Consider the following 27,324-nt stretch of genomic DNA (forward strand, 5'->3'; position numbering starts at 1 on the left):
GCACCATGCAGCTCCTGCCCAGCCTCTCCCCCGTCACTTGGCTGCTCCTCGTCGCCCTCCTGTGCCTCGTGGCCCTGTAAGTAGAGGCCGGTCCCCTGGAGGACCGGACAGAAGAGCCCGGTGCCAGTGCGGTTCGAGTGAATTAGCGCTGAAACCACGCGGGACCCCCGCGCTGCCCTCAGGGCGCAGCGAGGGCTGCTCAGGGCGGCTGCGGGGCCTCGCTGCCAGCGGGAAGGAGCGAGCTGGGCTCGGCGGGGAGGGAAATTAAAGGAAATCCGTGACTTTTTTAAGTTTTTCCCAGGAAGGCACTTCCGGTTGTTTAAAGACAGAAGCGCCCGTGACGTCCTTGGGCCGTGCCAGCTGGGAGCAGCGCAGGGCGATGCCGGAGTTGTTGCTAGCAGAACCCTCCCGATTAAGTAGTTCTGTTGGCAAAACTTCGGCTTATATGGCTCAGGGGAGCTGTAATGAGCTATACAGGCAAAAACTTAATTTTGCTGTGGTAATTTATGTCCCTGCCGTGCCGCTCTACTGCGGCCACCTGAGCATCGCAGGAGGTCTTTGCAAAGACAAACACAAGGGCAGGCCTCAGCTTCAGAAATCACTCCGAGATCTTTCCTGAGTCACCTGAGCCACAGTTGTCTGAGCTGGGCAGCTAAATGAGGCCCGGAGGTGCCCAGGTACATTGGTTTGCTTTGGCCGGGCTGCAGCTCCTTTCAGCCCTTGTCTTCCATTAAAACGTATGCCAAGTGATCCTGCGTTTCTTGCAAAGAGTATCTTCAGCAGGACTGCTACTGGTCCACAATTTCAGCTTGCCCTGAGTGACAGAAACCAGTTATTTGAGCAGTTCCCTATGCTTAGGAAGAAGTATCTTCTCTTTTCATTGCCTAAGTGCTTCTCACATGCTCTTTGTTGGCAGCTATGGGATATGGCCCTACCGGACCTTCAAGAAGCTGGGCATTCCTGGCCCACGGCCTCTGCCGTTTGTGGGAACTTTCCTGGAGTACCAGCATGTGAGTACCAGCAGCTGCTGCTCTGTAGTGTCTTAGATCCTTCTTGTGGCTGGTGCTGTTTTCCCCATTCTTTGGGCATCTCTTTCCTTTGTCCTTGATTCAGTCAGATGAAAATTATGCTTTTTGGTGGGAAGCTCTTTGGACACACAGAGAACATAAAAGTTCAGGCTGACCTGAATGAAGTGTGCTGTATTATAAAACTACTTTGTAATTTAAATTTTTTGTTTCTCCCTCTGTTTCTACCTGGTCTTGAGCAACTGAAGTTCTGTTGGAAACAAAAAAAAAAAGTATTGGAGAGATTTCTAAGACTGCTGTTTTCTGGGAACTGCATGTTTTTTTGCCCTTTTTATCACCAACCTGAAGAGGCCGAATTAGCTCCAGAAATGCTTCATCCAATCACTTATTTTTGGGCCAGCCTGAGACTAAGCCAGACAAATACATTTTTAAATAGAACTCAAACATTCTCAAGCTACCAAACCTCATCAAATAGCAAGGCAGTAGCTGACCACAGGTAACTGGTTGCAAATGCAGAATAAGTGTATTGGCTTCAGTAAAAGAGGTGTTTTACTTGTATTTGCTGGGTTCACATCATTCATGTTGCCTCTCACTAAGGGTTTTGTGAGCCTTATGTGTCTCGTAAGTTTCATTGTTACATGTAACATCAGTTAAAACCTGAATTGAAACAAAATAAAAGTCTGTGTTCAGTAACTGCAGAGGAAGATCGTATGAAGACGAGACGGCAGCAGCTCTAACTTGTTGAGCAGAAGGTGAAAGGACACCCTGGGATCAGTTCTGCCTCCTAACTCTGCTGACTAAAACTTTGTACCCTGTCATACCTTGTCTTCATTACATTTTTAGATCAGGTTGGGTGGTAGAAGTTGAAAGTGCCTTTTTATTTTTTCAATCTCTGCTCTCTTTTTTCTCTCCAATGCGAATGTCCCCATAGCATCTGCATGATGCTTAAGAGGACCATGCACCTCCCAACCTCAACACCTCTGCCACTTCCAATGGGCTGTGGGATGCACTGTGCTAACAGCTGTGGCCTGCTTTGATCAGTTTTCACTAGAAAACTGTTCATTTCTCCTTTCTTCTTTTCCAGGGAGTCCACAATTTTGATCAGAAATGCTTTGAAAAGTATGGAAAGATCTGGGGGTGAGTTTCTACAGAACAAAACTACCAGTTTGGGGTGCTCCACAGCCCCAGAGTAGAATGGAAAAAGTTACACTGATGTTATATTCCTCAGTACTGTAATTCCAGCAGTGACAGTGTGGGATAATCAAGGTTTAGCACTGGGAAAGTCTCCTCCCATCTCTCCAAGACTTTCTCCTGCTGGGATTTCAGTGTGGTGTGGGGCTGAGATGGTGATGGCCAGTTTGTGGGGTCATTTTCTTGCATAAGCTTTGAAAATCACCTCCAGTGCTTGGTGTCAAACTGAGCCTCCTGCCTTTGAAGCTACTTTTCTGTGTCTGGAGCAGAAAGCAAGCTGCAGGCTGCCACAGTGTTTTTCATCTTGCTCCCTGCTTCTCCCAGAGCTGGGGCACAAGCTACCTTTCAACCTGCCTCCCTGCTCCCTGCACAGTGCTTGTTTTATGCAGAGGCTTCTTATCATGCTTCCACTGAGAACCTCTCAAACCAAAACAAAATTGCTCTGCAAAAAAAAATCCTGGGAGGCTTCATGAAACCTGGTGCATTTTTTTGAAAGATTAAATGTTCGCAAGCTTCTTGAAGATGGCAGCTTCCCTGAGCTGTGGCCCAGGGCTCCCTGCCCTTTAGCCCACACCACAACTTTTAAGTTTTTCTGTCTCTGTTGATTGGAATATGGAGGAGACAGATGAGGTTTTCACCTCTCAGTGCCTTGTAGGCCAGGCAGGAAATCTCTTTCCTCCACAGGTAGATTGTTTGGTGTGTGTTTCTTGTCTCCAGCCATCAGTAGTGGAAACAGCTCAGACAGCCCAAGTGCAGGGGATCAACATCGTGGCAAAAAGCTGCCTTTTATCTAAACCCACACAGCTTTGGCAACTCTTCAGTACCACAGACAATTGCTAGAAATGTTCATGTTGCCCATGTTTGTCACTGTCATTCCCTTTCTCCTCTTTCACTACATCACAAACAAATTCCAGCCTCATCCTTCCAGCTGTTTTGTCAGAGGGCCCAAACCTCTTTGTGCCGTGGCTCTGGCCATGGACAGAGCAGGCTGCTTTTGCTCCAACTGACCACGAAGGATGGACTGACTGTGGGTTTCTATTGGCTTAGGTTTTATGATGGCAGGCAGCCTGTGCTGGCTGTTTTGGACCCCGTCCTCATCAAAAACATCCTGGTGAAAGAGTGCTACAGCATTTTTACTAATCGCCGGGTAGGTACCCAGTCCTGTGCTTTGCTGTTCAGTACAGAGCATATGCAGCAAGAAAGGAGTTTCTTCTTGGTTTCTATTCTCCTCTGAGCCCTTCAGCAAGTACTTCCCCTCTGATGTGCCTCAGTTTATTGATGGTACCAACATCAAAACTCTGCTAGGGAGGTGCAGAGTCCGCTCTGGCTGGGACATTGTGCCATCAGCCTGGATGTGCCCTAGGGGCTGATGTAATTTATGATTCTTAGACTTTTGTTTCCGTTTCTGTTGTTGAGGTGGAGCTGACATGACTTCAGGGGCCGAATCAACACTCCATGGAAGATTTTTCTTTGCATTTTTGTCACATGGAAGGGGGCTGTAAACCTTCACCTGTCTCCTGTTCCCATGTGCAGAACTTTCGTCTGAACGGGATCCTGGAGTCAGCCCTCAATGTGGCTGAAGATGAGCAGTGGAAAAGGATTCGTACGGTGCTGTCTCCAACCTTCACCAGTGGGAAGCTGAAGGAGGTAAAGCACAGGCACTGGTACTTTGCATCCATAGCTGGAGGAGAACTGAGCTGTTTCTGAGTGCAGACCTTCCCCTCAAATGGGGAAGCCGCCCTGTTTGCCAGGACCACATCCATGAGCACCTGCATTGTTGGTACCATTCAGCAATGCAGTGTCTGGCTGCCATCCCAGGGAGGGAGTCAGGAGAAGGGGGTGGGGGATGAAACAGCACACAAGGCATTGCAAGCTGAGGCTGTTGGTTCTATGGCCTGTATGCTCATCCTGCTAAACACACCAGGCTTGTCCATTTTCCATGCACCCAGGAGCCATGGTCATCCCAGCTGGAGTGGATGCTAAGCTGGAGTGGGAGCTGTGCGTGGATTTTTGGAGGAGAGCCTTGCTCAGTCCTAGTCAGATGAGCTCTCTGCACAGGTTGTTAAGATGAGAGAAAGCAGTGACTGAGGCCTGGAAAAGAGACCCTTCCCTTGCTTGCCCTTCCTCCCCAAGCCAGATGTGGCAAGTAGCAGATGGCAGTGTGGCCCAGCCTTGTTTGGTGGCAGAGAAAGAGTCAACAGTGCTTTCTGCTTTGGTTTGCATTTCAGATGTTCCATATCATTAATCACTATGGTGAAAAATTAGTGAAAAACATTGAGAAGAAAGTGGCTAATGACGAGTTTGTGGCTGCAAAGGAGTGAGTAACTGTGTGGGGCTGACAGGAAAGGGTTTGTATTCAGTGTGGGGAAGGGACTGTTCTGAAGAGCCTTTTTCACACTGCAGCATGGATCCCTTGTCAGCTATGGAAGCAAACTCCACAGCAGTCATGGGCATGGCATGTTCCTCAGCACTGGGCTTGCTGTGCTCTGCTTTGCTCAAATGGGAGAGCTGTGCCCTTTCCCCATTTCATTTTACTGGGGATGCATTTTGAGGTAGGAAGCATTTCCCAGAGTTTTTCTAGAAGCTGCACAAGATACAGTATTTTTGGATGTCATTTTTGCAATCTCTTTTACAGATGAAAATCAGAATATAGTTGTTGTTACCCGAGACTGCAGTGCTTTCCAACTACAGCTTAGGTTTTTGAAGCTTAGAGAAGTTGTGGGAATTAATGCAATGGGGAAACTTCAAAAATAAAGTGATGGTTGCTGCCAGGTCAAGACAGACCTACTATGATAGAACTGTGAATTAAGAGAGATTCCTTCTCACAAGGATTGTTCCTAGATGGGCTCTTATTTACTGCTGTGGTTGGGTTCATCTCATTCACTCTCTCTTCTTCTCTATTCAGCATTTTTGGAGCTTACAGCATGGATGTGGTGACCAGCACTTCTTTCAGTGTCAATGTTGACTCCATCAACAACCCCAATGACCCCTTTGTCACCAACATTAAGAAATTTCTCCAATTCAGTTTCATAAGTCCTGTGTTCTTACTTTTAGGTAAGACAAACCTCATCTCATATAGCCCTGAATCAATGTCAAAGGTGCTGCATTTTCTGCAAGCTTCCTCAGTAGCTTTGAGTCCTTTTTGCCAAATGGGAGATGCTCAGCACTTAGCAGGATTAGATTTACAGTCTCAGATCTGCAGAAATATTTCCCCAGGGAAACCACAGCCAGGATTTTAGCAGCCCATGTGGATCTTGGCAGCATCCTCCTATGAGGAGAGACCCTGTCTGCAGAGATGGTGGGGAGCTGCTCTAGAAGAGAGTTGCACTTAGTGTGGTACTGTGGTCATAAAGTAACATATGGAGGAGGTCTCAAGTGCTGTTGCATCTCAACCATCGTTAGGTAAAAAGAGATGGAGACAACAAAAAGGGTCAAGGTCCAGATGTGCTGCTTCTTTCTATGCTTTGGGCCAGTTTGGATTTTCCCAGGGCCCCTTTGAGCTCAAGTGTGTTGGTCTCTTCTTTCCTTTTAGTGTTGTTCCCCTTTGTTACCCCTGTGCTGGAAAAGATGAAGGTGACTCTGTTACCCTCAGATGTCATGGACTTCTTCAAGAATGTCTTCACAAAAATGAAGAAGGAACGGGAGAAGGGCAGCAGCACGGTGAGTCCAGCCTAGGTGGCCTCTTCTCTTCAGGAAAAGTCCTGAGTGCAGGAGGAATCTGGTGGCATCCTCAGAAGCTGTGGCGTGTCACCTGCTCTCCAAGCCCACCAAACCCAAGAAAGGCCAGAACCACACCCTGCTTGGGGGTCCAAGTGGAGAAAGTATTTGTGTTCCTGAAGGGTCTGTAGTCCAGACTCTCATGTACTGAAGCCATGAGGTGTGAGTGGAGCAGGTGTCTCAGCAAGGGACTTGTGCTGGACAAGGTTTGCCTCTTCCCCACCCACATCTTCTCTGCCTCTGTTGCTCCCCAGGACCGGGTGGATTTCCTGCAGCTCATGATTGAATCGCAGAACTCACACGATGGCTCCAAGTCTGCTGAGACCAACTTGGACAAAAGTATGTCTTGAGATGTGTCCTCCTCTCAGCAGAAAGCAGTCGTTCCTTCTCCATTTTAAAGGGAAGTAGGGAGAGGATTTTAGTCATTAATCCCATTAAGATTCAGGGTCTTAGTAGTGGGGCCATAATGATGTTTATCACAGGTTAGCCATATTTTTATTGTATCTCATTTTGTGGGATAACTTCTGAGGTGTGTTTGTGCAACAAAGAACAAAAAGAGTGAGTATCTCCTTACCCCCATTTCTTACTTTGTTGTCTCTGTAGGCCAGCAATGTTGGCTGTATATCAAAAAGCACACAAAGCACATATGCTGTGTGTACCTTGCTCACCTGTGAGCTCACCTCTGTTCCCTATCCTAGATAAACTGTAAGATAAAGGCTCAGCCAATGCATAGTCCTGGTCTGTCAACTCAAGGCAGGATGCTTTTAAACTTTTGAAGTGCCAAGACAGGGTATTTGTAGGACACACTGCACTGCATCCTGCACTCCTTTGAGGTACCAGAGGGTAAGCTGGATGTTTCCTTTACCAACCATTATGTAGCTAGGAGTAGCATTACCTAGACAGGTGACTGGGATCCTCAATTGCCAAGGGTTAATTACTGTAATTTTCAGCTTCTGGTATGTGCTTCTATGCCTTTTTTCAGCATTAAGTGATGAGGAGATTCTGGCCCAGGCTCTTATCTTTGTCTTTGCTGGTTATGAGACCACCAGCTCCACCCTCAGCTACATAGCCTACAACCTGGCCACCCACCCTGACGTGCAGCAGCGACTCCAGGATGAGGTCGATGCACACCTGCCCAACAAGGTAAAGGAGGGTGGGCTTGTTCCCACCTGCCTTGCCAACCCAGGCTGGAAACAGAGTGGCAGGGGTGCTGGCACTGAGATCCCCCTTCCCTGGAAGCCCTGGGGGGCTGTAGGGGTGGCAGCTGCTGTGCTGTGTTCTCAGTCCTCCCGTTCCTCTGGCAGGCCGCTCCCACGTACGCTGCCGTCACTCAGATGGAGTACTTGGACATGGTGGTGAGCGAATCCATCCGGCTCTACCCCGCCGGGGGCCGGATCGAGAGGGTCTGCAAGAAGACAGTGGAGCTCAATGGAGTGACTATTCCAGAGGGAATGGTGGTCATGATCCCAGCCTTCGTGCTGCACCGGGACCCACAGTACTGGCCAGAGCCGGACGAGTTCAGGCCTGAGAGGTGAGGGCCACAGGGGGGAATAGCTGCATGCTCAACCTCAGCCCTGGGAGTGGGAATGGCAGCAAAAGTGGGGAATGCATGATTATAACATTTAAATTAGGCATTTATCATTGTCTGACATCTAGTCCCAGCATTACTGTGAGGGGAGTTTTATGATCTACATCCATAAACTGTGCATGGAATTTAATTAACTGCATTGAAGGGAGCAACAGTGAGAGCAGCTCCCAGCAGCTGTAACACTGAGGGGTTTATGGCCAGATATTAAAGCAAGAGCCATTGGGTGACTGGCACAATGCCCTGCAAATCAGCAGTGGAAGGGCAAAGATGGGTAGGAAATAAAACTTAATTTTTAACTCAAGTTCTGAAGCAATCTTTGCTTAGGAGCTCTGTCAGACCCTGCAAAATGATGCAATAGCCCAAGGCAGAGCTGGGATACCACAAACCTGGTAATCTTCAGGTGGCCAGCAAGACATTGATGCTTGGTCCAGAGAGAGCAGGACCAGACCTCTGCCCTTGCACCAAGAGCTGAAATACCCCTGGAAACTAATCCTGGTGTGGGGACATGGTGACCTTTGAGACAAAACATGGCAGTGATATCAGGCAGAAGCACCTGTGGAGCCTGTGGTCACCTTGTGTTGGATTCAGAAGGAAACACCCAAATGCAAGTGCTCTGGCAGTGGGCCAGGCTACACCAGTTGCTCCAGTAGCCACATCCTTATTCCAGTTGTCAAACTTGGCATGGGTAGCTGGACAGGAGCTCTTTAGGGCTCGCTTGCCTTGCTGGGAGTTCATCAGAGGGACGTGCTGGTGTTTCAGTAGTGAGATACTTCACTTCTGACTTAGCGTAGCTGAGGTTTGTACCTCATGCACTGGGAATGGAAAGCTTTCTGACATGAAAACCAACTGATCACTAAGAAGTATTACTGAAAATGCTCAGTGGCAAATTTCTCTGTGAAGCTGATTGTTCTTCCCTGTTTTTCATGATGAGGGAAGGAATTGGACTGGCATGTCTCAAAAGCAGCCCTGCCTTTAGTCACGCAGGGGGAGAACTCCATCTTTGTGTTTGCTCAGTCCTTTGATCTACAGGGAAGCTGTGGAGCTGTAGACCTGTGTGGTTTAGGGTTTGAAATCTGGGTTCAGTTTTGGAGCTGAGAGGGAGTTCTGAGAAAAGAGTAGTTATGAAATCCATTAGCGTATTTCAGGTATTCCCAGGACACCCAGTGCACCTGGATTTGCACAACCAAGTCTGAGCACTGGGATGAAAGCAGAGGCATAACATATCTATTGAGACAGAAATAAGGGACTTAGCTTCTAATATGCACAGAAACACAAAAGGCTTTTCCCTTCCCAGACCCCTCATTGCTTAGATTTGGAAGCTAACATATCCTGCAACAGCGTGGCTCTTGCTAACTTGTTCTTTTTTTTTTTGTTATAATCAGGTTCAGTAAAGAGAACAAAGAGGGTATTGACCCCTACACCTTTCTGCCATTTGGGGCTGGCCCCAGGAACTGCATAGGGATGAGGTTTGCTCATCTTGTTGTGAAAGTGGCTGTGATTGTCCTGTTGCAGAACTTCTCATTCAGACCCTGCAAAGACACACCGGTGAGGGTGTGGGATGATGTCTCTCATTATCTGCCCCTTACTCCCTCTGAGATGGTCCTACTGTTACATGGGAATAACTATTTAAATCTTCTCAGTTAATTGTAAGGGGTTCACCACAAGTTACTTATGCTTTTTTTTTAAAGCCTCTACAGAAGCATATTTAATGTTGGTGGGATGTTTTAGGCTGAAATCCCTGAAGTCCTGTGCCTATCTTTGGGTGCACCTAAATTGTGGGGTGCTCTCTCTCCCCCACAGTGCACTGTTGGTCTGTTTGACCCAGTTTAGGAAGACTCTGCTCCAGAGAGCAGGAAGAAAATATCCCCCAGCCCTTGCCAAAGCTGTGTTTTGCAACACAAACATGGCTATTCTCTGTGGGACATCCCAAGATACCAAAATTCAGCTCTTATGACCCAGGGAAGTCCCTAAAGGGTAGCACAATTTTCAAGCAAGCCCAAAAATGGGTTAAGCTTGAATTGGTGACCCTCTCCCTCTTTGGGGCTATGCAGGATCCCACCAGGCTTTGGTTTTGCCCAGGATCCCAGTGAATGCTGCATACAGTACTGATGGGATGGGCCTTGCAGGGTGGGAGTATTTGACATAAAATAAATGCAGGAGCTGTTGGAAATGATGTGTCAGTCCAGCCCTGCTGAGAGCACAGCAGCTCCTGTGCCTCAGGCAGGCAGCACCACGGTGTTTCCAGCCTGACCCAGCTCCCTCCACTCACTGCTGCAAAAGGCCTGGGCCATTGTTACATTCTGTTGGTGAGGAGAGCTTGGGAAATCAGAGCAGAGGGGGCAACAAGTCACTCAAAGGACGTTTGTTGTAAGAAACAGAAAAGTCCTTATTAAATTATTACTTGGCACGGGTGCTCAGCTGGAATCTCTGCAGATTCAGATTGCAGCTCAACTGGTAACCTGGAGGTGAAAGACTGTAATAGTCCATTAACAATGCAGTGACCTATCCACCCTCCCCCAAGTCTAATGACATTTTTCTAGTCCTCTGCAATCCATAAAATTGATTCTTTTTATAACTGCCTTTAATTAAAAGGAGACAAGTTAAGTATGTATTGTATTATTGGTGCCCATAGGTTTATGGGGCTCTTTCAGCCCTTTTTTCTACAGAAGGTGTCATGTACATCAGAGTGGGAGGGAAAATTTCATGCTGGAACATCCCTTTGGAATATGTATATGGAAGCTGCAGCCTCCTCTCACTGCTCCACTGATGGCACATTGGGCTCCAAGCCATATTGCTTAAATTTCCTGAAACAAAGCTTACTGGGATATGGGGGGGTGAATGTGGCCTGTTGGGCTGGGGTGTGTCACCCCTGTCCTGGTGGGGAGAGAGGGAGCTGGGATATGAGCAGCATCCATTGGTGGGGGAGACTGAAAAAACAGCCTTCCCTCCCTTACAAGAGGATTCCTCCAACACCAGCTTTAAATGTTTTTCATCATGAGATTCCCAGCCTACCCCATGGAAACCTTTCATGTTGAGGATGCTTTTGCTTTGCTACTTGGTCTGAGCAGCAATCTTAGTTTTCCTCTTCCTGGAGAACTTATTGCTCCTCCAGCTCCCATTATGATCTAGCTGCCCTTAGTACCCTTGGTACCCTTAGTACGCACTTGTATATTAAACAAAATGGCACTGCATGCCCCCATTTATCTGCAGCACCCTGGCTGGGCTCTGGCTGCTCTTCCCTCCTCGTGCAGCCTGTTGATCAGTGCACTGAGCTCTTTATACCATGTGAAAGCCAGAGATCACCAACCAGTTTATCCAAGAGCTGAGGGCTGTTAAACACCTGCTGGTGGCTGCTTTGCATGAGCAATAGTGATGGTCCTGCTGTAAGTACACCTGTGAGCTGGGAAATGCATTGAAAACAAGTGGTAGCTGGGATGTGTGTGAGCTGTAGGGCTCCTGTTGTCCTGTCTGTCCTTTCTCCCAGCTGATGTGGCTGTTTCCTTGTTTTTCTCTCCTGTTCAAGATCCCACTGGTCCTGGACTCGAAAGGTTTCATGCAGCCAAAGAAGCCCATTGTCCTGAAGATGGTCCCCAGAGCCCAGGCTGACCTGAAGAAGTGAAGGAAGCAGGATCAGAGCAAGAGACTCTTATTTAATGGTGCCTCCTCCAGCTCTTGAGAGGGGACCAGGTTAATGTGTGCTCTGTAGGAGTGTCAGGGGGGCAGCCCCCCCCATTTCATGGGGGTTTGGCCCAGCACAATTACATGAGCATTATTCTAATGAACATGAGCCCCAGGTCCTGCTGTCCCCAGTCACAATAGGCATTTTGCAAGACCATTTGCACTCCAGTTATTTGGGCATTTTTTTCTCTCTCTCTGAAGAGGCACTTTTCTAAGCAATTTGATTCTAGACACTGTCAGTCTCTTCTGGCAGTGTAATTTAAATCAAGATGGGGAGAGCAAATTGCACATAGTTAAGTAATGCTGCCATTGCTCCTGTTCCCTCTGCCTGCTGGGTGATTCTGTGTGTCTCCTGCTTTTATTCTCCTGGGAATGCAGAGTTGTCCAGGGCGTTTCCTCAGCTCTGTGCTATGACCCTGACAAATGTTAAAATGGTCACGTCCTTACAGGACTGAATGCCTGGAGCAGATTTTCTGATGCTGATTTATTTCGATTTTGGTATGATTTTAGATGGCTTTTGTGTGATTCCAAGTGCAGGTGGGTTAACTGGAGGAGCCCAGAGAGAAGCAGTTACCCCTAAGGACTGGAGATTTGCAGAGTGGGAGAGAAGTGTCCCACATGTGTTTCCTGATTGTTTGCTTATTTTATCGTGGGCATGCAGCCACCTGCCATGGGAGGGATTGTCAACATAGGCACCATCCATATTCTTATCATGACACCTTTTAGTCTGATTTATATTAGGCCACTGTGAGACCAACTTAACTAATAATTATGCAAGATGCAGCACTGAGAGCCTTCAGATGTCCTGGGCAATCCTGTCTGGAAGAAAGGTGCCTTTGCCTATTTAAAGCTTCAAAATCTTGCCAAACTTTGTAGTTTTTGTACAGTCTAGAATTTTATATTATTCCTCCATAAACTGCTGCAGGAATGCTAACTGCAATAAAAAGTTCACTTGCCTCTTCTGTGTCCAACTGATGCCAGTCTCTGCTGCTGTGCTTTCTCCATACAAGTGACTCCATCTGGAGATCTCATAAGCCTTTGGCCAGGTGATGAAAACTCTTTTTATCCTGGATGAATCCCTGTGGGTACCATAAATGCTAGGAGCTGCTCCTGGAGGTGCAGAGCTGAAGGTACAACAGCCCAAAAGGAACAGCTGAGCAGAGTCATTGAGGGTGTGAAGTGATTCCTATTGCAAAAGGAATTTTATTCACTACATAGCAGTTTTTATATTTCTTTTATATTCTTTTTTATAGAGGTAGATAGATTATACATATGTTATTATATATTCTTTTCATACTTACTTTCTATATTTTTTAGGAATTGAGCAGAAAACCTCAGAAGGGATATAATAACCTTTCTGCAGCAAATTAAATTCCCCAGTGAAAGACACCCTTGACTGGAAGTGTAGGGGAGGAGTGAGGCTGCTTCTCTAGAGAGCCATCAATGAGCTGGGTGAGAGGGTTAGAAAATTCCCAGCAGCTCAGGCAGCCATGGCTTGCCCTTCTGCCCTCCTCACCTGCAGCACTGCAACTCCCTTCTGCCACCAATGTCCAAAAGTGACAATCCATCTTTGTTTTCAGCTGTTGCTGTCCTCTTTTCCAAAGTCAAGGCATGGTTTGTGACAGCACATGGACTAAATGTACAAGCAGTCCCACCCCTGGAGACAGACAGCTGAAAAGTCCCTGCACCATCACAGTGGTTCATAACAAGGGGCATGGAAAATCCTCTGCCTTGAGAAGTGACCAAGAACATGAGGGTGACAAAGTCACCTGCAGTGTCACAGGGATGAATTAATGGCCTTGCTGGGGCAAAGGCCAGAGCTTGCCTGGTGGCAGTGAGAAAAGGGTTTTGCCTCCTCACCCCATGCCCATGATGGAGTTAATCACTCATAGAGAAATGTCAACACTATGGGAAAACATCCTTCAGGATAATCTCTTTCACAAAGCTGCTTAACATTTTGGAAATACAGAGTTCACTTGGAGGTGTCAAAGGGTTTCAGCCCCTCTCATGTCTCTTCAAAGGCATCTTCATCTGCTGCACCCTGTGCCAAGTGAGTGGGGGAGCAGAGCTGGGCTGGGAACGCTGCTGTACCTGCAGAGAGATGGACACAGCACCGCCTCGTCCCCCAGCACCTGGTGGGGTTCTGCCACATCTCATCTTTGTTTTGCTGAATTTTGTGCTTAAGAGCAGGAAGCACACATCTGTATGGGTTTCCAAGTGTCCTAGAGGGAGGTTTGCCAACAGATTTGGCTTTGTGGAGTGGTTTGGGTGAGATCTTGCAGTGGGGAAATGCTTGGATGCTGAATTCTCCAGCAGGTTCAGTACCTGGGATGCTGTTTCTTGGGTTTATTCCAGACTGAGCAGCTGTCTGGGAGATGTTTGGTGTCAGCCCTTTCTGGTCTGATTTCCAGGGGTAACCACTCCCCCATGTCTAGGGGAAATGGAGCTGTGCTCTTCCACAGTCCTGTGCCTCAGTTTACTTGCACCTATAATTTTTTAAAGATTATTTACACTTAGGCAATAGTGAAATTTGATGTGTGACCACCTTATGCCATGCTTTGATTCAGATTCCTGTGAGGTCCCAGAGTAAGCAAATGGGTTTCCTTTCAGAGGGCACTACAGCAGAAGTATTCAGGAGCTCCCCTAATATACTCCAGCTGCTGACAGCTTGGAGCAAGTCCTCCACTCCCCCTAAAAAATATCCAGGATGACTGTAGGGCCCTCAGCATGAACTCCTCTGCTCTGCATATCCCCTCCTACAGCAGACCACTGCTTCCCAGAGCAAACAGGCTCAGCTCAGCACAGCTCCTTCTGGAAAGACAGTCCCCCCTCGAGTGGCATCACTCCAGTCTGCTCCTACTCATTCCTCTTCAGTTATTTTGGCTCCTTCCAAGCCAGAGCACCCATTTGCACTTCACAGGATGCTCCCTCTCTGAAGTGCTCTCACTGTGGGCTCCCTGTGTGCCCCAGTGTTCCCAGGGCCAGGCTCATGTAGACTAATCATGCTGCCACAATTTACAAGAACCATGGAGCTCTCCTGCTCCTGACCCTGGCTTGCATAGAGGTTGTCTGTATTATTGCTGCTGGTGCTGTACTGTACCCGCTGCTGAGGAGAGACAGGCCTCCAGACACCCGTATTGAATGCTCAATTTGGTTAAAATCGATGAGATAATCAGCCCACAGAGTCTGCCCAAAGGTCAGGAAGCAGTGATTTTTTTCCTCCAGCAACTTTGGTCCTGAGCTCTTATTTCAGTGTGAAGATTGCAAGCCAAAGCACTTCAGCAGGTAGGTTATCAAAGGGTTCTGAGTGCTGGTGGTTAGCTGACAGGTTGATGTAACAAGGGCCTAAAAAGGGCTCCTAAAACAGGCAGGTAAATTTTGGCAGAGCTTTTTTCTCTAAATCAACCAGGAGATGGTGCAGGGCAGGCTGGTGTCCTGCAAGGCAAAATGCAAAGAACCTCGAAGAGGAACCCACCAACGTGGAGAAAGAGGAGGAGGGTGGCAGGAGAAGGAGGTGCTGTGGGAAGGACCAGGTGGGGATAACCCTTTTTTCTCACTCCATTCCCCAGATTTCATCCCCCGTCTTGTGTCTCCTCAGTCCCACAGCAGCTGTCACCAGAGGCAAAGGCCGCAGCAGGGGGAGGATCCATCTCACCCCTCTCATCACTGCAGCACTCGCTCTCCAGCAGCTGGACACACGACATACTGCAGGCTGGATTTGCAGAAACACTTTGATCTTTCATCTTTAAGCTCAGTGATTCAATCCCCCACAGAGCCAAGGTAAACGGCGGCGCTGCCGCTGCGGCGGGCCCGAGGTTCCAAGTCAAACAGCAGTCGTTTAACCACACTTTTAAAGCTCGTATCATTTGAATGTCATATGTCAAACTGATGCTACTTCCACTGAAGGCAAATAGCTGTTTATTCCCCTCACAGCTGCCCAGCAGTCTGACATTCATTACCGAAGCCTTGCAGCTGCCAGGGATTGAAGCTACCTGTAGGAGTGCGTCCATCACAGCCTTCCACCTCTTAAGGGTTATTCCCTGCAATACCAGCTCATACAGCTTAGTTCAGGCTCATTTTACAGCTGCTGTCGTTCTGCAGTTGTTTTTTCCTATGTCTGAACAAGGTCAGGCATTGCTTTTTGCCCGTTCCCTCCCAAATTATGTCGTTAGCTCATTTTTCATGGTTTCTCCAGGGTTCAGGCTCGCTGTCACTGTGCACCAGCCCCTGAGGTTTATGATGTGAATGTTCCACGGCTGTGGGCAGCAACCAGCGCACAGGACTGCCGTGCTGGTGGTCCAGTCTTGGCATCTTGATGCAGCTCCAGCTCTCCTTGAGGCCAGCACTGAGAATTCTATTTCTGGGACGTAAGATCATGCACGAAATACCTGATATTTTGTAGTTTACTAGTCACTAAAATGTTCAATTGGCTGCAGAGGAGTTTACAGAAGAGAGGGAAAAAAAAAAAAAAAAAAAGAGGCAACAGAGATGATCAGATTAGTTTGCATTTAGACAGTGCCCTGAACCTCACAGAGCAATTTACACCTGTGCGAGGAATCTGCAGAGTTCTGTCGAATCAGACCTGGGGCGTTTTACAGCCACTTTGCACGAGCATAAACGACAGCATAAGGTGCAAAGGAAACAGCCGGCCGGACAATTACAGAGCGTCTTCACACGCCTTATTAATCCTCATTACAGCCCTCTGTGCTGAGACTCGGCGTCTTTCCTTCCCCGAGCAGGGCCAGCGAGGCTGTGGAGCCAATTTAGCCACCTGCCAAACTCGGGGTCTGACTGCTGCTATTGACGTGTCCTTGGTCCTGGGGAGCTGGAGGCTCCTTGCGAGAGCCTGAGATGCATCTTGCTAAATTACAGTGATGGAAATCTCGGCTGCCTCCTGCCTTAGCAGGATTCTGAGCAATGTGTGTTGTTATGCTCAGCTCTCTGTATGTCTTATTGTCCATATTTTTCCTCTTTAAAGCTTAGCTGTGGGTGTCTCAGGAAGGTGGGGTGATGCTCATCTGAAAGATGAAACTCAGTTTCTTGCCTGTGCTGATACACCCGTGAAACAGCTCTGGGTGCTGTGTGTGCATGCAAGGTCTGGAGCCTCAGGACACAAGGAAATGGAGGGAAAAGAAGAAGATTATTCAGGTGCTATCGGAAGCTCTGCCAGCACTTGTGTGAAGCCCTCAGGTTAACGACCCAAAATACAGCTGCCAGCACGGCTCTGTCTACAGGGGCATTTCACGCTGGTGTGATTGTTTGCTGTAGCTCTCACGTTTATGGCTGCTACTGAAACTCCTGAAAAGAGAGCAGCTACCCAGTGTTTCTCAGCACTCCCAGAGAGCTCGCCCTGCTTCCCACGCAGCTAAAAGACTGCCGGACCTGAACTTTTCCCAGTGAAAATGACAAGAAAGACCTGGAGAGTGTAGAGCCATGCAGGCAGGAGACAGCCTGAATAGTTAGAGCAGTTGTACACAGTAGTGAGATTAGCTGTCTAATGTCCTTTCTGGGAATCTTATTAATGTTATCTTATTATTTCATAATAGATATAACCCATGTGCTAGTGCTGGCAGGCTGTAATTGGGCTGTGCCAGGGAATTACTCATATTTTTCATTCTTGAAGGAATGAAGAGCGTACTCGGTTATGCTAACGACCTCATTTGTGTGGATTCCATTCACTCGGTGCGTCTGGCTCGTGAAGAATTGCAGCCAGAGTGATGATTTCTCACTCCAAGTGAGCGTCGAGGTGTCTCTCAGCAGATGCTCTCCCCTCCAGATGCTGAGCTGATGCTTTGCCGTGTTTGCCTCTCCCCTGGCAGCTGCAGATTTGCCCAGTGGTGGTTTGGGTTTTTTTTCATCACCATCACCATCATTCAGCACACGTTTTGCTGATGGTGATGCCTTTCCCTCTCGGTGTCTTGGGGTGCTGCAGGAGCCGTGGAGCTCTTTGAAAGGGAGCAATGTTATCTATTGCTGCTTTATTAATCCTTGCTGCCTGTTTAGTACCCCTTGTTTGGGCCTTGGGCCCTCGTGCCTACCCACGTTCTACACTGAGAGTTTTTAGCTCTCCACAGGGTATAAAAGATAGTTTCAGCTGTGGAAAAACCTCCTCCCCACACTGACAATTACTCTCTGCGTGTGTATCAAAGCACAGGCAACATACCCACATCAATAAAACCTTTTTAAATTCTTCTTTATCCTCCCCAGGGGAGCCCTTAGAGCCCCACGGAACCTCGAGCAGCCCTTTAATTCCTCTCGCTTTGGTCCCTGCCGCTGCTCGGGGGCTGTTGGTGGAGCAGCTGTGACAAATGCTGCTCCCTGATGGAGCAGAGCTGAGTGACACAAAACTTCACCTGCCCACGGGGACCCGGCCGCCTCCGCAGCCTCATCAGAAATGTTCCCCTGCATTTGTTTGTAAAACATCTTTATCCAGCCAGGAGAAATGTCCCTTGAAGTCAACTAACCAAAAAAAAGGAGGGGAAAAAAAAAAGAAAGGAAAAGGTTTCTAGAGGGAAATAAGTGATGGATTGAAAGAGATTTGGGGCTGTTGTGTTGTACAACTCCGTGCATGATGTGACAGCAGAGAGTCCTCACTGCGCTGCTTCCTGTCTCCCACTTTAAATGAAGTCCTAAAAATGCTGATTTAAAAGGGTTGAAGAAACAAAGTGAAATATTCTGATGTACACTGTGGATGTTTTTTAGCCCTTCTGAACTTTTTTCATGATGTACTTGTTGGCGGCTGTGTCAAAATAAAGCTCCTCAGCCAAGGTGCAGGAGGGATGGGGGAGCTGTGAGAAGTTTTTCAGTGTTGCTGCACAAATCTGAGCAAGGAGAGGAATAATTTCACTTCCCACATACAACTATGTCCAACAACAGGAACCCTGACCTGGAATTTGTCTTTGCTTTCCAAAGGCATCCCTGAGCCTTCTGTCGAGAACAGAGGAAAATGTTGATTAATACCACTGTTAATAAAAATAAACACAGGATAACATTCCAAGGAACATGCTTTCTTCTCAAAGCATCCAAGGATAGCCACAGATGCAATAAAGCAGAAATTCACTTTTGCTGCCAAGGGATAACGTTTCCTGCTTTGGACACAAGCCTTGGGGGGAACACACCACCCTTAGCAGAGAAGCCTGTGACCTTGAAGATCTTGTAGGTTTGAAAAAACATCATCTCAGGCCTGAATGATGCCAAGGGAAACTTCCCAGCCCCTGTGAAGGGCCCAGTATCATCTCCTCACCTGCCTGGGACCTGGATGCTCTTCCTGTTCAATGGAAATGTCCATTGGCTTTTTCCATCTGACCATTTATCTCATTGATTTGACTGAAGGAATCATGGGATTGAAAGAAAATTAATAGTTCCTAGCCCAGCCAGCTCCTTATTTTGATTCATTCCATTCTTGTCACTTTGAGTGAACTAAATAATTAATTGTGTTACCAAAAATAATTAAGGCTAATATCACACCAATTACACTGGCCAATTCTAACAATAATGTTGGTAAAAACATCTAAATAACCTGATATGTAATTATAGTCTGGCTGTTCAGTCATGTGCAGGTTTGGGGCTTTCTCTCCCACCAAATTTTGGCCAGCCACATTGATTAAATGAGAACTTTTTATAGCTAGTGTTCAAATTATCAAATACTTGCCTAAAGCAATCCCATTGATCAAGTGTATCATTTGTAATACAAATGTTTTTATTAGGAGGCTTTGTTCAAGATAAATGAAGGATCAAATTAACTGGAGATTGGATTGAGTAGAAAATGCTGCAGCTGGATAATTTCAAGCACTGAGGCTGAGCATTTCTTTCAAATGATGAGAAGTCATCAACTAAGTCTTAATATAAAACACACACACAGAGGCACTGCTGTATTGATTCCTTTCATTGCTGTGGCACTTTTTATCAAAATACATTTGGGGTTTGTAAAATAGGCTGCAAACCCATCATCCCACTGCAGCCAAAGCAGGCTGAGGGTTTAGTCTGCCCAGAATTAGGTGTGCTATCAAAATGCCAACATGTACCAAACCCTCCTCCTTCTCCCTCATTTTTTATCCCACTTCTGCTGCCTCTCTTAGCACCCAATAATACTCTGCTCTTAACCCACTCACCTCCTTTAATCCAGAACAGGGCAATTTTCCTCTTTCAGGGAGGAAAACCACTACAAGAGAGCCAGCAGGAATATTTAACTATCCCAGCAGTCATTTGTAGCACGGCAGAGTCTGGACATGACTGAGAGTTTATCCATGGCCAGCCAGTGGAAAATGACCAGCAGTGAAATGCTGTAAGTTCATATATATATACATTTTAACACAGTCTGAATTAGGAAAGCTATTTGGGATTACTTCTTTTTTTTTTTTTTTTTTTTCTGCCATGTAGAGCTGTGGATGTTAAGTGATTGCTTTCTGAAATAACTCTCCCTCCTCTACATCCCAGAGCGACGTGTAAAGTGTTTGCTGATACAGGAATTACAGATGTTGGAGGAGCTGCCATAAACCCTCCCAAGATTTACATCTCCTCCGTGAGGTTTCTCCACGGGCTGACTTCCCAGGGAGAGGTTTTACAGGCACTCAGGATCCTTTTGAATGTGTCCCCAGAGGTGTGTGCAATAATCAGAGGAAATCCCTTGAAGCCCATCAGATAAAGCACACAGAGTTAGGGAGGGAGCAGGGAGGTCACTTAGTCCCTGTGGAAAAAGTCCCTATTTTTGGCTTATTCTGGGACACAAAGCCAAATTTTCAACTCATGCTGAGTGCTGGTTTCATGAGCACCTGCAGATGCTTGCAGCCTCATCACAGCTCCAGTTTGTTCTGGCTTACAGCATGAAAATCAATGTAAATCTCCTAAAACTGATGGTTTTCTTCTGAATTTGGGGTAGAAAGGAAAAATTCAGCTCTTACACCTGGGACTGACCACTCCTAAGTGCCCATTCCCAGTGCCCCACTGATATGGGAGGCCACACAGCTTTTAGGGAGAATTACTGCTTCATTCATTACTTCAGTGAAAGAAGTAATGGGCCCAGGTAGAATTACAGGTGGTAATGAAAAACAGAGACTTGTTTTTCTCCAATACCATTTGTGGCTACTTCAAATACATATATATATATATATTTATATTTATTTATGTGTGTATGCAAGTGCCATAGGTATGTACCATGTATTTATGGCAGCTGTACAAAGAATTACATCTATATATGTTAGTTATGTTACATCTATGGTTTGGAGCTGCAGGCTCTGGGCTGTGAGGCCTTGTATTTTGCTTTTATGCTCTGGCAATAACAGCTTTTAGCTATTATTTTGGCTGTGGCCAATAACAGCTTATTGCCCACATCATAAGATTTAAAGCCTGTGACCATTACGTTTGCTGAAGGAGACTTAAAGTTCCCTTTGGAAACTCCAGAGTATTGGTGCAAGGTGTATTTTCTCCAGGAGAGCTACAGCTCTTGTAATAAAAGCAAGCAAACAATCACATTTATGGCTTGTATTTAAAGAGGTGGGGAGTGAGAGCAGATTAACCCCTCTGTGATGTAGCCAAGGCTGCAGCACAAGGACATCACAAGGAAAGGGAGGGATGAAAGCAGTGGCATGGATGGATAATGGGTAACCTTGTACAAGTCAAGCAATTTCATTTCTGCAGGGGACCTGGGGACTGAAAGCAGCACTAATGCTGATTAACCTCCCTCCCTCTTTTCTGTCTCTTAATTTTTCACTGCTCGAAGCTCTTCCTTCCTTTCAGCTGATCTCTCCTGTGTGTATATGTCAAGACACCTCATGCTCCATGCATGGAATATCTGTAACACCCTGCCTTTCTTAGCCTGAATCACAGTTTATACCACTGTGCTTATCTCTGCTAATTCTCAGATAGCAATTTGGAACAATTCTCAACTGCATAATTATTTAATTACTCTTTTAGTAATTTACTGCAAGGAAATCTAGATCCTCCATCAGGTTGTTTCAGGTGAGATTTTGCAGCACTGGGATATGTGCTGTCTCCCACCTGTTTTCTCAGCCTGGTCCCTGGTGTGAGGAACACCCCATAGACTCAAAGGGGAGTTAAGTTCATGCTCCTCATAACTCCCCTCATTTCAGAAAAGCTGTTCCACCTTGTTTTCATTAGGAATGATTGATTTGGCTTAGTAGATAATTTGATTTCAGGGGAGAAAATCATGATCTAGGCTTGGAAATGACTCATGTTTGGCCACCCAAACATTACAACAGCTCTTTCACTCTTTCCTGTGTTGGGAAATCTCAGCTGAGCTCAATGTCGTGCCTCCAGCATCTCCTGGAAAAGCTGTGGAAGTGAGTCATGGGTTGCTTCATCCACCAAGGCCCTTAGTGACTGCTGCCATTGCAAGAAGAGATTTCCCCATCTAGCTGGGCTGCTGTGTGCCTGAGAAAGCAGAGGATGTCTGGGAAACAGGCTGACATAACACAGAACCAGGCAGGAATGCATCTGAGGATGGAGTTTGGCAGGGAAAGCTGAAAAGGAGAAAGTGTGCAGAAATTGTGGGAGCGAAATCCTGATTTTTATCGTGTTGTTTTCCAGAGGAGGGTGATATTTCTGGGGGATGTGCCAGGGTTTTCAGTACCTGGTTTTCTTTCCTCAGGGCCAGAGCTGCTCAACAGGCACAGTGGTGAGGTTTAATTGACTGGATTCAAGAAAAAGTGTTCCCAGTTGCCAAGGAGGTCAGGCTGGATATGCTGGATGGGAGCAGGCACTACTCATCATCTGTGTTGCACATCAGTAAGAATAACAGTAACAGGAGAGCTGACAGAAGTTCTCCTTAGCATGGGAGAATAAAAATATATGGTTTGGGACAAAAATGTTTTGATTCCTGCCAAAAGTCATGGGCAAGAGCTCTGTCTGGGCAAAGAGACACAGTAAAACCTTGGTCAGCTGGTGTCAAACAGAGGTCTGGGGAAAGACTTCAATTGGGCAAGAGATTGTGAACTCTTGCAAGGAGGAGCAGCATCTCTGAGCACTGAGGTCCAGCCAGGTTGTATTGGAGGCCAGTGGGTTTCAGACTTGGTCCTTGCTGTCACAGGAAGCATCATCTCAGTGCTGCTGAGGGGGATTTACCTCTGACTTCACTGGGATGGGCTCAAGGATTTTGTCATGAAGCATCCACTCCTTCTGCTTTACTGAAAATGTGCACAAAGGTTAAACACGATGAGGAATTTATATCCAAGGGACTGGTATTTTGGATGGGCTAAGAAGTGGAGGTACATTTCTCTCCCTGGAGAGTGAGGCAAGGCTGGCTCTGCCTCTCAGCTCTGTTTCCTCTGTGCTGGCCAGGACCACGGGGCAGAACAAAAAATGGTATCACAACTACCATGGCCTTTGGGATTTACTCCTCTGCTTTCCCTACTGACCCCTTCAACTCCAACTCCAATCCAAAACAAGTTTATCAAGCATCATCTCCAGAGTATCCATCAGCATCCAGGCATTGTATGAGAAATGACTTGTCGGGCAAAACTACAGCTGGCACTCGCCTGTTCTGATCCATCTCCTGTCAGCACTCACACCCCTGTTGACAAAGTGGATTTCACCTTGATTTCTTCTTCCAGATAACACAGATTAACTGGGAGCTGTGTCATTTTTCTGTTTGCTTTGGAGGCCTGAAGAAGGAGTGATGTGACAGAGGAGATACAGATGTTGTCTGAGGAGATCCTGCCCGCCTTGTCAGCGACTCAGACCAGAGCTCTGCTGAGACACCAGAGGTACCAGTGGCTTCTGCAGGACTTTGGGCACAGCAAATGCAAACCCTTGTGCCACTGTTCTGCTTTGATGCTGTTTCCATGCCTCCCAACCAGCACCTCCTCCAGGCTCGCTGTCTCCATCCTCTCACACCCAGCTGGTGATGGCTGGCTGGGATATTTCCTGAAGTGACTCTCAGCATGTCCCTGAGCATCTCTGTGTCCTTGTGAGCAAGGCAAGGACAGCCAGCCCAGCTCAGGCAGGCAAGAGCAGTGCTGGTGGCTTCACATCCCGGAACAAAGCCATTTGTACTGTGCCAACTCAGATGTATTGCTGTGTGTGCATTCACCAGCGAGCAGAGATCATTCCCCCTCACTCTATCCAGAGAAAGAGACATAAGGAATGGAGGCTCTGATGAGATAAATGGTTATTATGAGGTATAGACATTTTTAATTAGCTTCTGCAGACACCACCACACTGCTAATGAGCCCTTGCCAAGTTTCCTGTGATTCCTCTTTACTTTTTGTAACTCTGTAATAGTAACAATAGAGTCATTTTCTCTAATAACAATGATAAAACCCAGATAATCCCTCTATAACTCCAGCATAAGCTTTGTGTAATTAAATCAGTTGGTGAAACACTTTTGGTCTGAGGGATGGAGGAATGCAGCACAGCTCTGCTGCTCCATGAAGAGTATTCCCCACATCCTCCTGCCCCAAAACAGGCAGGATCTGCAAATCTGTACAAGATTTATGAAGATTATGAAGTACAAGACTGGAATAGGGTTAAAAAGGAAAATGGTTGTGTTTGGGTCTCTAACTACCCCATTGTTGCCAAAGCAGAGGCCAGAATTTTATAAAAGCAGTGAATTTGGTCCTGAGGGAAGAGCCTGACCTGTGCTTGGTGTGCTGGTGAGCAGGAGCTGCCAAAGCAGGGAGCAGCTCCCAGATCTGTGGGGAGGTGTGAGAAGGGATGAGGGAAAGAGACCTCACAGGAGCCCTGCTCTCACCTGTGCTTTGAGAGAAGGGGGAGTGCTCCTCAACATTGCTGAGAAATGCAATTTACACAAATAGCTGGCAGCCTCTAGGAAGAGCTGATGCAGTTGCTCATCTTCCACTGCCCTGCTCTCATTGATGTACCCCAGGTAGTGTCACACTTCCTTATTCTTCCCTGCTTTTTCTTTCAGTTACTAGACAACTTTTTCTATAATTACTCCTCTTTAAAGCATTTCTCATGCAAAAGTACACACACAATGCACAGGAACAGCCTCTCTGCACTCAGGTTGTGTGAATAATCACAGACCTGCTGCCCTCCTCCAGGAGCCTGGGGATGGGGAAGCCTTTTGTGGTGCTGCCTTTAGATCAGGATCTTGCTTCTTACTTTCCTGACTCATCTTTGAGCCCAGGGAGTTTATTGGCAAGTTGAAGAAACCCTGGGCAGAGAAAGGCAGCAGCCTCCCACAGCTCTGCCACAGGCCAATTCCTGCCAGGATTTCTGAGCAGAGCTTTGAAAAGCAAAGCCATCCCAGACAGTCCTGCCACATTACCTCATCCCACAAGTTCACAGTGAAAGGGGATGGGGAGATCAGCAGAGGGCAGTGAGCTTCCAAAGCCCCCATCCCACATTTCCTGGGCAGCAATTAATGCTGCAGCATGGCCCAGACAATGGGGCAAGCCCCAGCTGGGGACAGTGCAGTGAGGAAGGAGAACTTGGGAAACAAACCTGATTTCACTCACTGAAGCTTCACGTGTTCCCAAGCACCAAAATGTGTCCAGAGGTGGCTCAGGGCTATTTGTGGTGACACAGAGGACAAGGGGTTCTGGCTGCTGCCTCCTCCTTGTACTCCCCAGGGCCAGGCACCTTCTGCTGGGTTTTCAAGGAGCATTTTGTACCCATTTGGAGCTGACAGTGATTGGGATGTTTTGTCTCTCCACCTTCTCCTACACCTCCACACGAGTCATTAAGCAACGTTTCAACTCCTGTGCTTTGTGTCCCTGTCCCCTGTCACCTGTAATGGCTTCATTCATCAGCTTCCCCTTGTTTTGGCTGTATTGTAGTGGGTTTTTTTGGTCTGGGTGCATGAGATGCACAAATCTCCATGGCGTGCCAGCACAGGGCAGTCTTTCACACCTTCTTCTTCCAGCTTTTCTTCTCTGCTTGGTGCTCCCATGCCCAGATTTTCCTTTCTCTGCTGTGACATTTTCACCTCTGAACATGTTTCTTGTGCTTGTCCTTTAATAACTGACCACAAGAAGAAGTTTAGATATTTGGGGTGTTTGTGCACATTCACCCTTTTAAGGGAAGGACTAAGGGATGTTTATTAGGAGACAGTGAAATGTGTTGTGAAATGGATACAGGGCCCTGAGAATGAAACTCCATTAAGAGACAGGAAAATTCTAACCTCACCAGAAATCTCTGACAGTCTCTGGACATGTTCTGGTTGGTAGAGCCTCCAGGTTTTACTGTTTGCAGATTGGGCTCTCTATACTGCACCAGGTGCTGAACAAGTGCTTTCCACAGGTCACCGTGTCCAACTTTATTCTAAACAGCTCCAGCCCGAGGCCAAACTCACTCCTGGTATAAATGGCCTCATGTCTCCCCCAGAGAGCCACGTGCCCTGGCCTGGTGCATCTCCTGCAGAGCCTGAGGCAGCAGGGAGCTCTCAGCAGGGCCTTCCTGGGGCAGCTTCTCCTGCAGCCCGTGCAGGCTCAGGGCCTTTCTGCTCCAGTTCCTGGCACAGCCTGCAGGGACAGCGTGGTGTTCAGGGGACACCCAAGGACAGAGGAAGCTGTCCTGGTTTAGCTGGGATGGAGTCAATTCTCTCTTCAGTAGCTGGTACAGTGCTGTGGGTTCAGAGTGAGAGCCCTGTTGGTGACACCAATGGCTGAGGTGCTGCTGAGGGGAGCTTACCCTGAGCCCAGGACCTTTCAGTGTCTCAGGCTCTGCCTTCCACAGTCAGGACAGGTGACCCAAAGTGGCCAAAGGGAAATTTCTACCTTAGGACACCATGCTTAGTCTGTAAACTGGGGGACTTGGCTGGAAGTCACCAGTGGCTGCAGGGGACAGGCTGGGCATTGGTCAGTGGGTGGTGAGCACCTGCACTGTGCATCCCTTGATTCTCCTGGGATTTATTCCAAACTTGGAGACCCTCAGACCTCCACTAGACAGGCCCTGAACTGTCAGGCAGGGATTTCCCCCAGCTGAGGATGGAGAGGGCCTCCTGGGTGGGGACAGCAGACCTTGCCCAGCCTCACCTGGGCTCTACACCCCACCCACAGGCCCAGAGCCCGTTCAAGCTCAGCCTGGTTGTGCTGTTCCTCTCCTGAGCTCAGCTGGAGCTGTGCAGGTCTCCAGTGAAAGCAGGACCCTGGCTCACCAGGAGAGCCCCATCACCCATCTGGCCTTTCCCCCAGCGTGGTAAGATGTTATTTTGATTTTTTTGTGGTTTTGTGGTCTGTGAGTTTGCTGCAAAGGCTGCAGAGCGGGAGTGAGTGTCCAGGGAGGGGTGGGGAGAGCCCTGCCCCGGCCCTGTGTCCCCTGCCCATGTCTGAGCACCACAGCTGCTGCCCTGCAGCTTGGGTGAGCTTTCCTCAGCTGCTCAGGCTTTGCACAGGGCTGTGACTGCACCACAAACTCTGTCCCTTCAGGAACTGATGTTTCTGGATGTGAACAAGTGTGGGACCTTGGTGGCCCCGGGCAGGGGCACAGGGAGCAGTGTAATTCCCTTCTTGCCTACAGAGATCCAGCCTTTCCTATTTGCTGCTGAACATTTTTCATTACAATGTTCTTATGATGCTGTAGGGCTGGAAACATCAGGAGTATAAATCAGAGCCTGTCATTCACAGGCATCATGTTTATTTTACATGAATATATGCTTTCTGTTAAAATATCACAGATTCACTTGTGAACCTTGGCTATTATCAGAAGTTTATTGCAATCATTTCTCTTCCTTTTTATTTATGCACATGAAATGCTGTGTTTGATGATGAAGTGGTTTCTGACTGAAGGGATCAGGATGTTTGGGAAGTCACAGCCTGCATGGCCTCTGTGCTCTGACTTAGCAATTTTGTTGCCTCTGTTCCCCTGGGTTTTACCTCTTTTCCTGCTGGTGAAGTGAGGGAGCACAGAAAGCAGCTCCTTTACTTCACTTTCATGGCTAATATGAGATTGCAGTCTTGGCTTTAGACTAAAATTCTAGGCAGAAAAAAATAATATAGAAAGTGTCTGTAATTCTGGAAGGATTTGAGGATTTCTCTGGGGAGGCTGAGAGCAGGGAGTCCTTTCCTGCCACCTCCAGCATCTGTCACCTGTGAAATCTGCTGAGAAAAGGCACAGAGAGGGACAGGCCTTGTTATCTTGGGCTGGCTGGTAGGAATCAGAAGGGAGCTGTGAAACCAAGTGATGTTTTTCAGCTGTGAGCCTCCAGCT

General features: G+C 47.5%; 1 protein-coding gene across 1 annotated transcript; it reads left to right on the plus strand.

Annotated features, from left to right (window-relative positions):
* On the plus strand, positions 1 to 12,174 carry LOC136563351 (cytochrome P450 3A12-like). The gene is made up of 13 exons (XM_066560677.1): positions 1 to 76; positions 917 to 1,010; positions 2,110 to 2,162; positions 3,264 to 3,363; positions 3,750 to 3,863; positions 4,445 to 4,533; positions 5,122 to 5,270; positions 5,749 to 5,876; positions 6,188 to 6,272; positions 6,916 to 7,076; positions 7,238 to 7,464; positions 8,904 to 9,066; positions 11,045 to 12,174. The coding sequence occupies exons 1-13, from the start codon at positions 6 to 8 to the stop codon at positions 11,138 to 11,140; spliced, it is 1,530 nt and encodes a 509-aa protein (XP_066416774.1). The 5' UTR covers positions 1 to 5; the 3' UTR covers positions 11,141 to 12,174.
* Positions 12,175 to 27,324: the final 15,150 nt, after the last annotated feature.

Source organism: Molothrus aeneus, chromosome 16 (genome assembly GCF_037042795.1).
Source record: "Molothrus aeneus isolate 106 chromosome 16, BPBGC_Maene_1.0, whole genome shotgun sequence".
Classification (NCBI taxonomy): Eukaryota; Metazoa; Chordata; class Aves; order Passeriformes; family Icteridae; genus Molothrus; species Molothrus aeneus.

Excerpts from the sequence above, each read along its gene's own strand:
- LOC136563351 (XM_066560677.1), top strand. The coding sequence starts at position 6 with ATGCAGCTCCTGCCCAGCCTCTCCCCCGTCACTTGGCTGCTCCTCGTC. Across the intron at positions 5,877-6,187 it reads GGGAGAAGGGCAGCAGCACG|GACCGGGTGGATTTCCTGCA; the intron begins GTGAGTCCAGCC and ends GTTGCTCCCCAG. Across the intron at positions 9,067-11,044 it reads GACCCTGCAAAGACACACCG|ATCCCACTGGTCCTGGACTC; the intron begins GTGAGGGTGTGG and ends CTCCTGTTCAAG.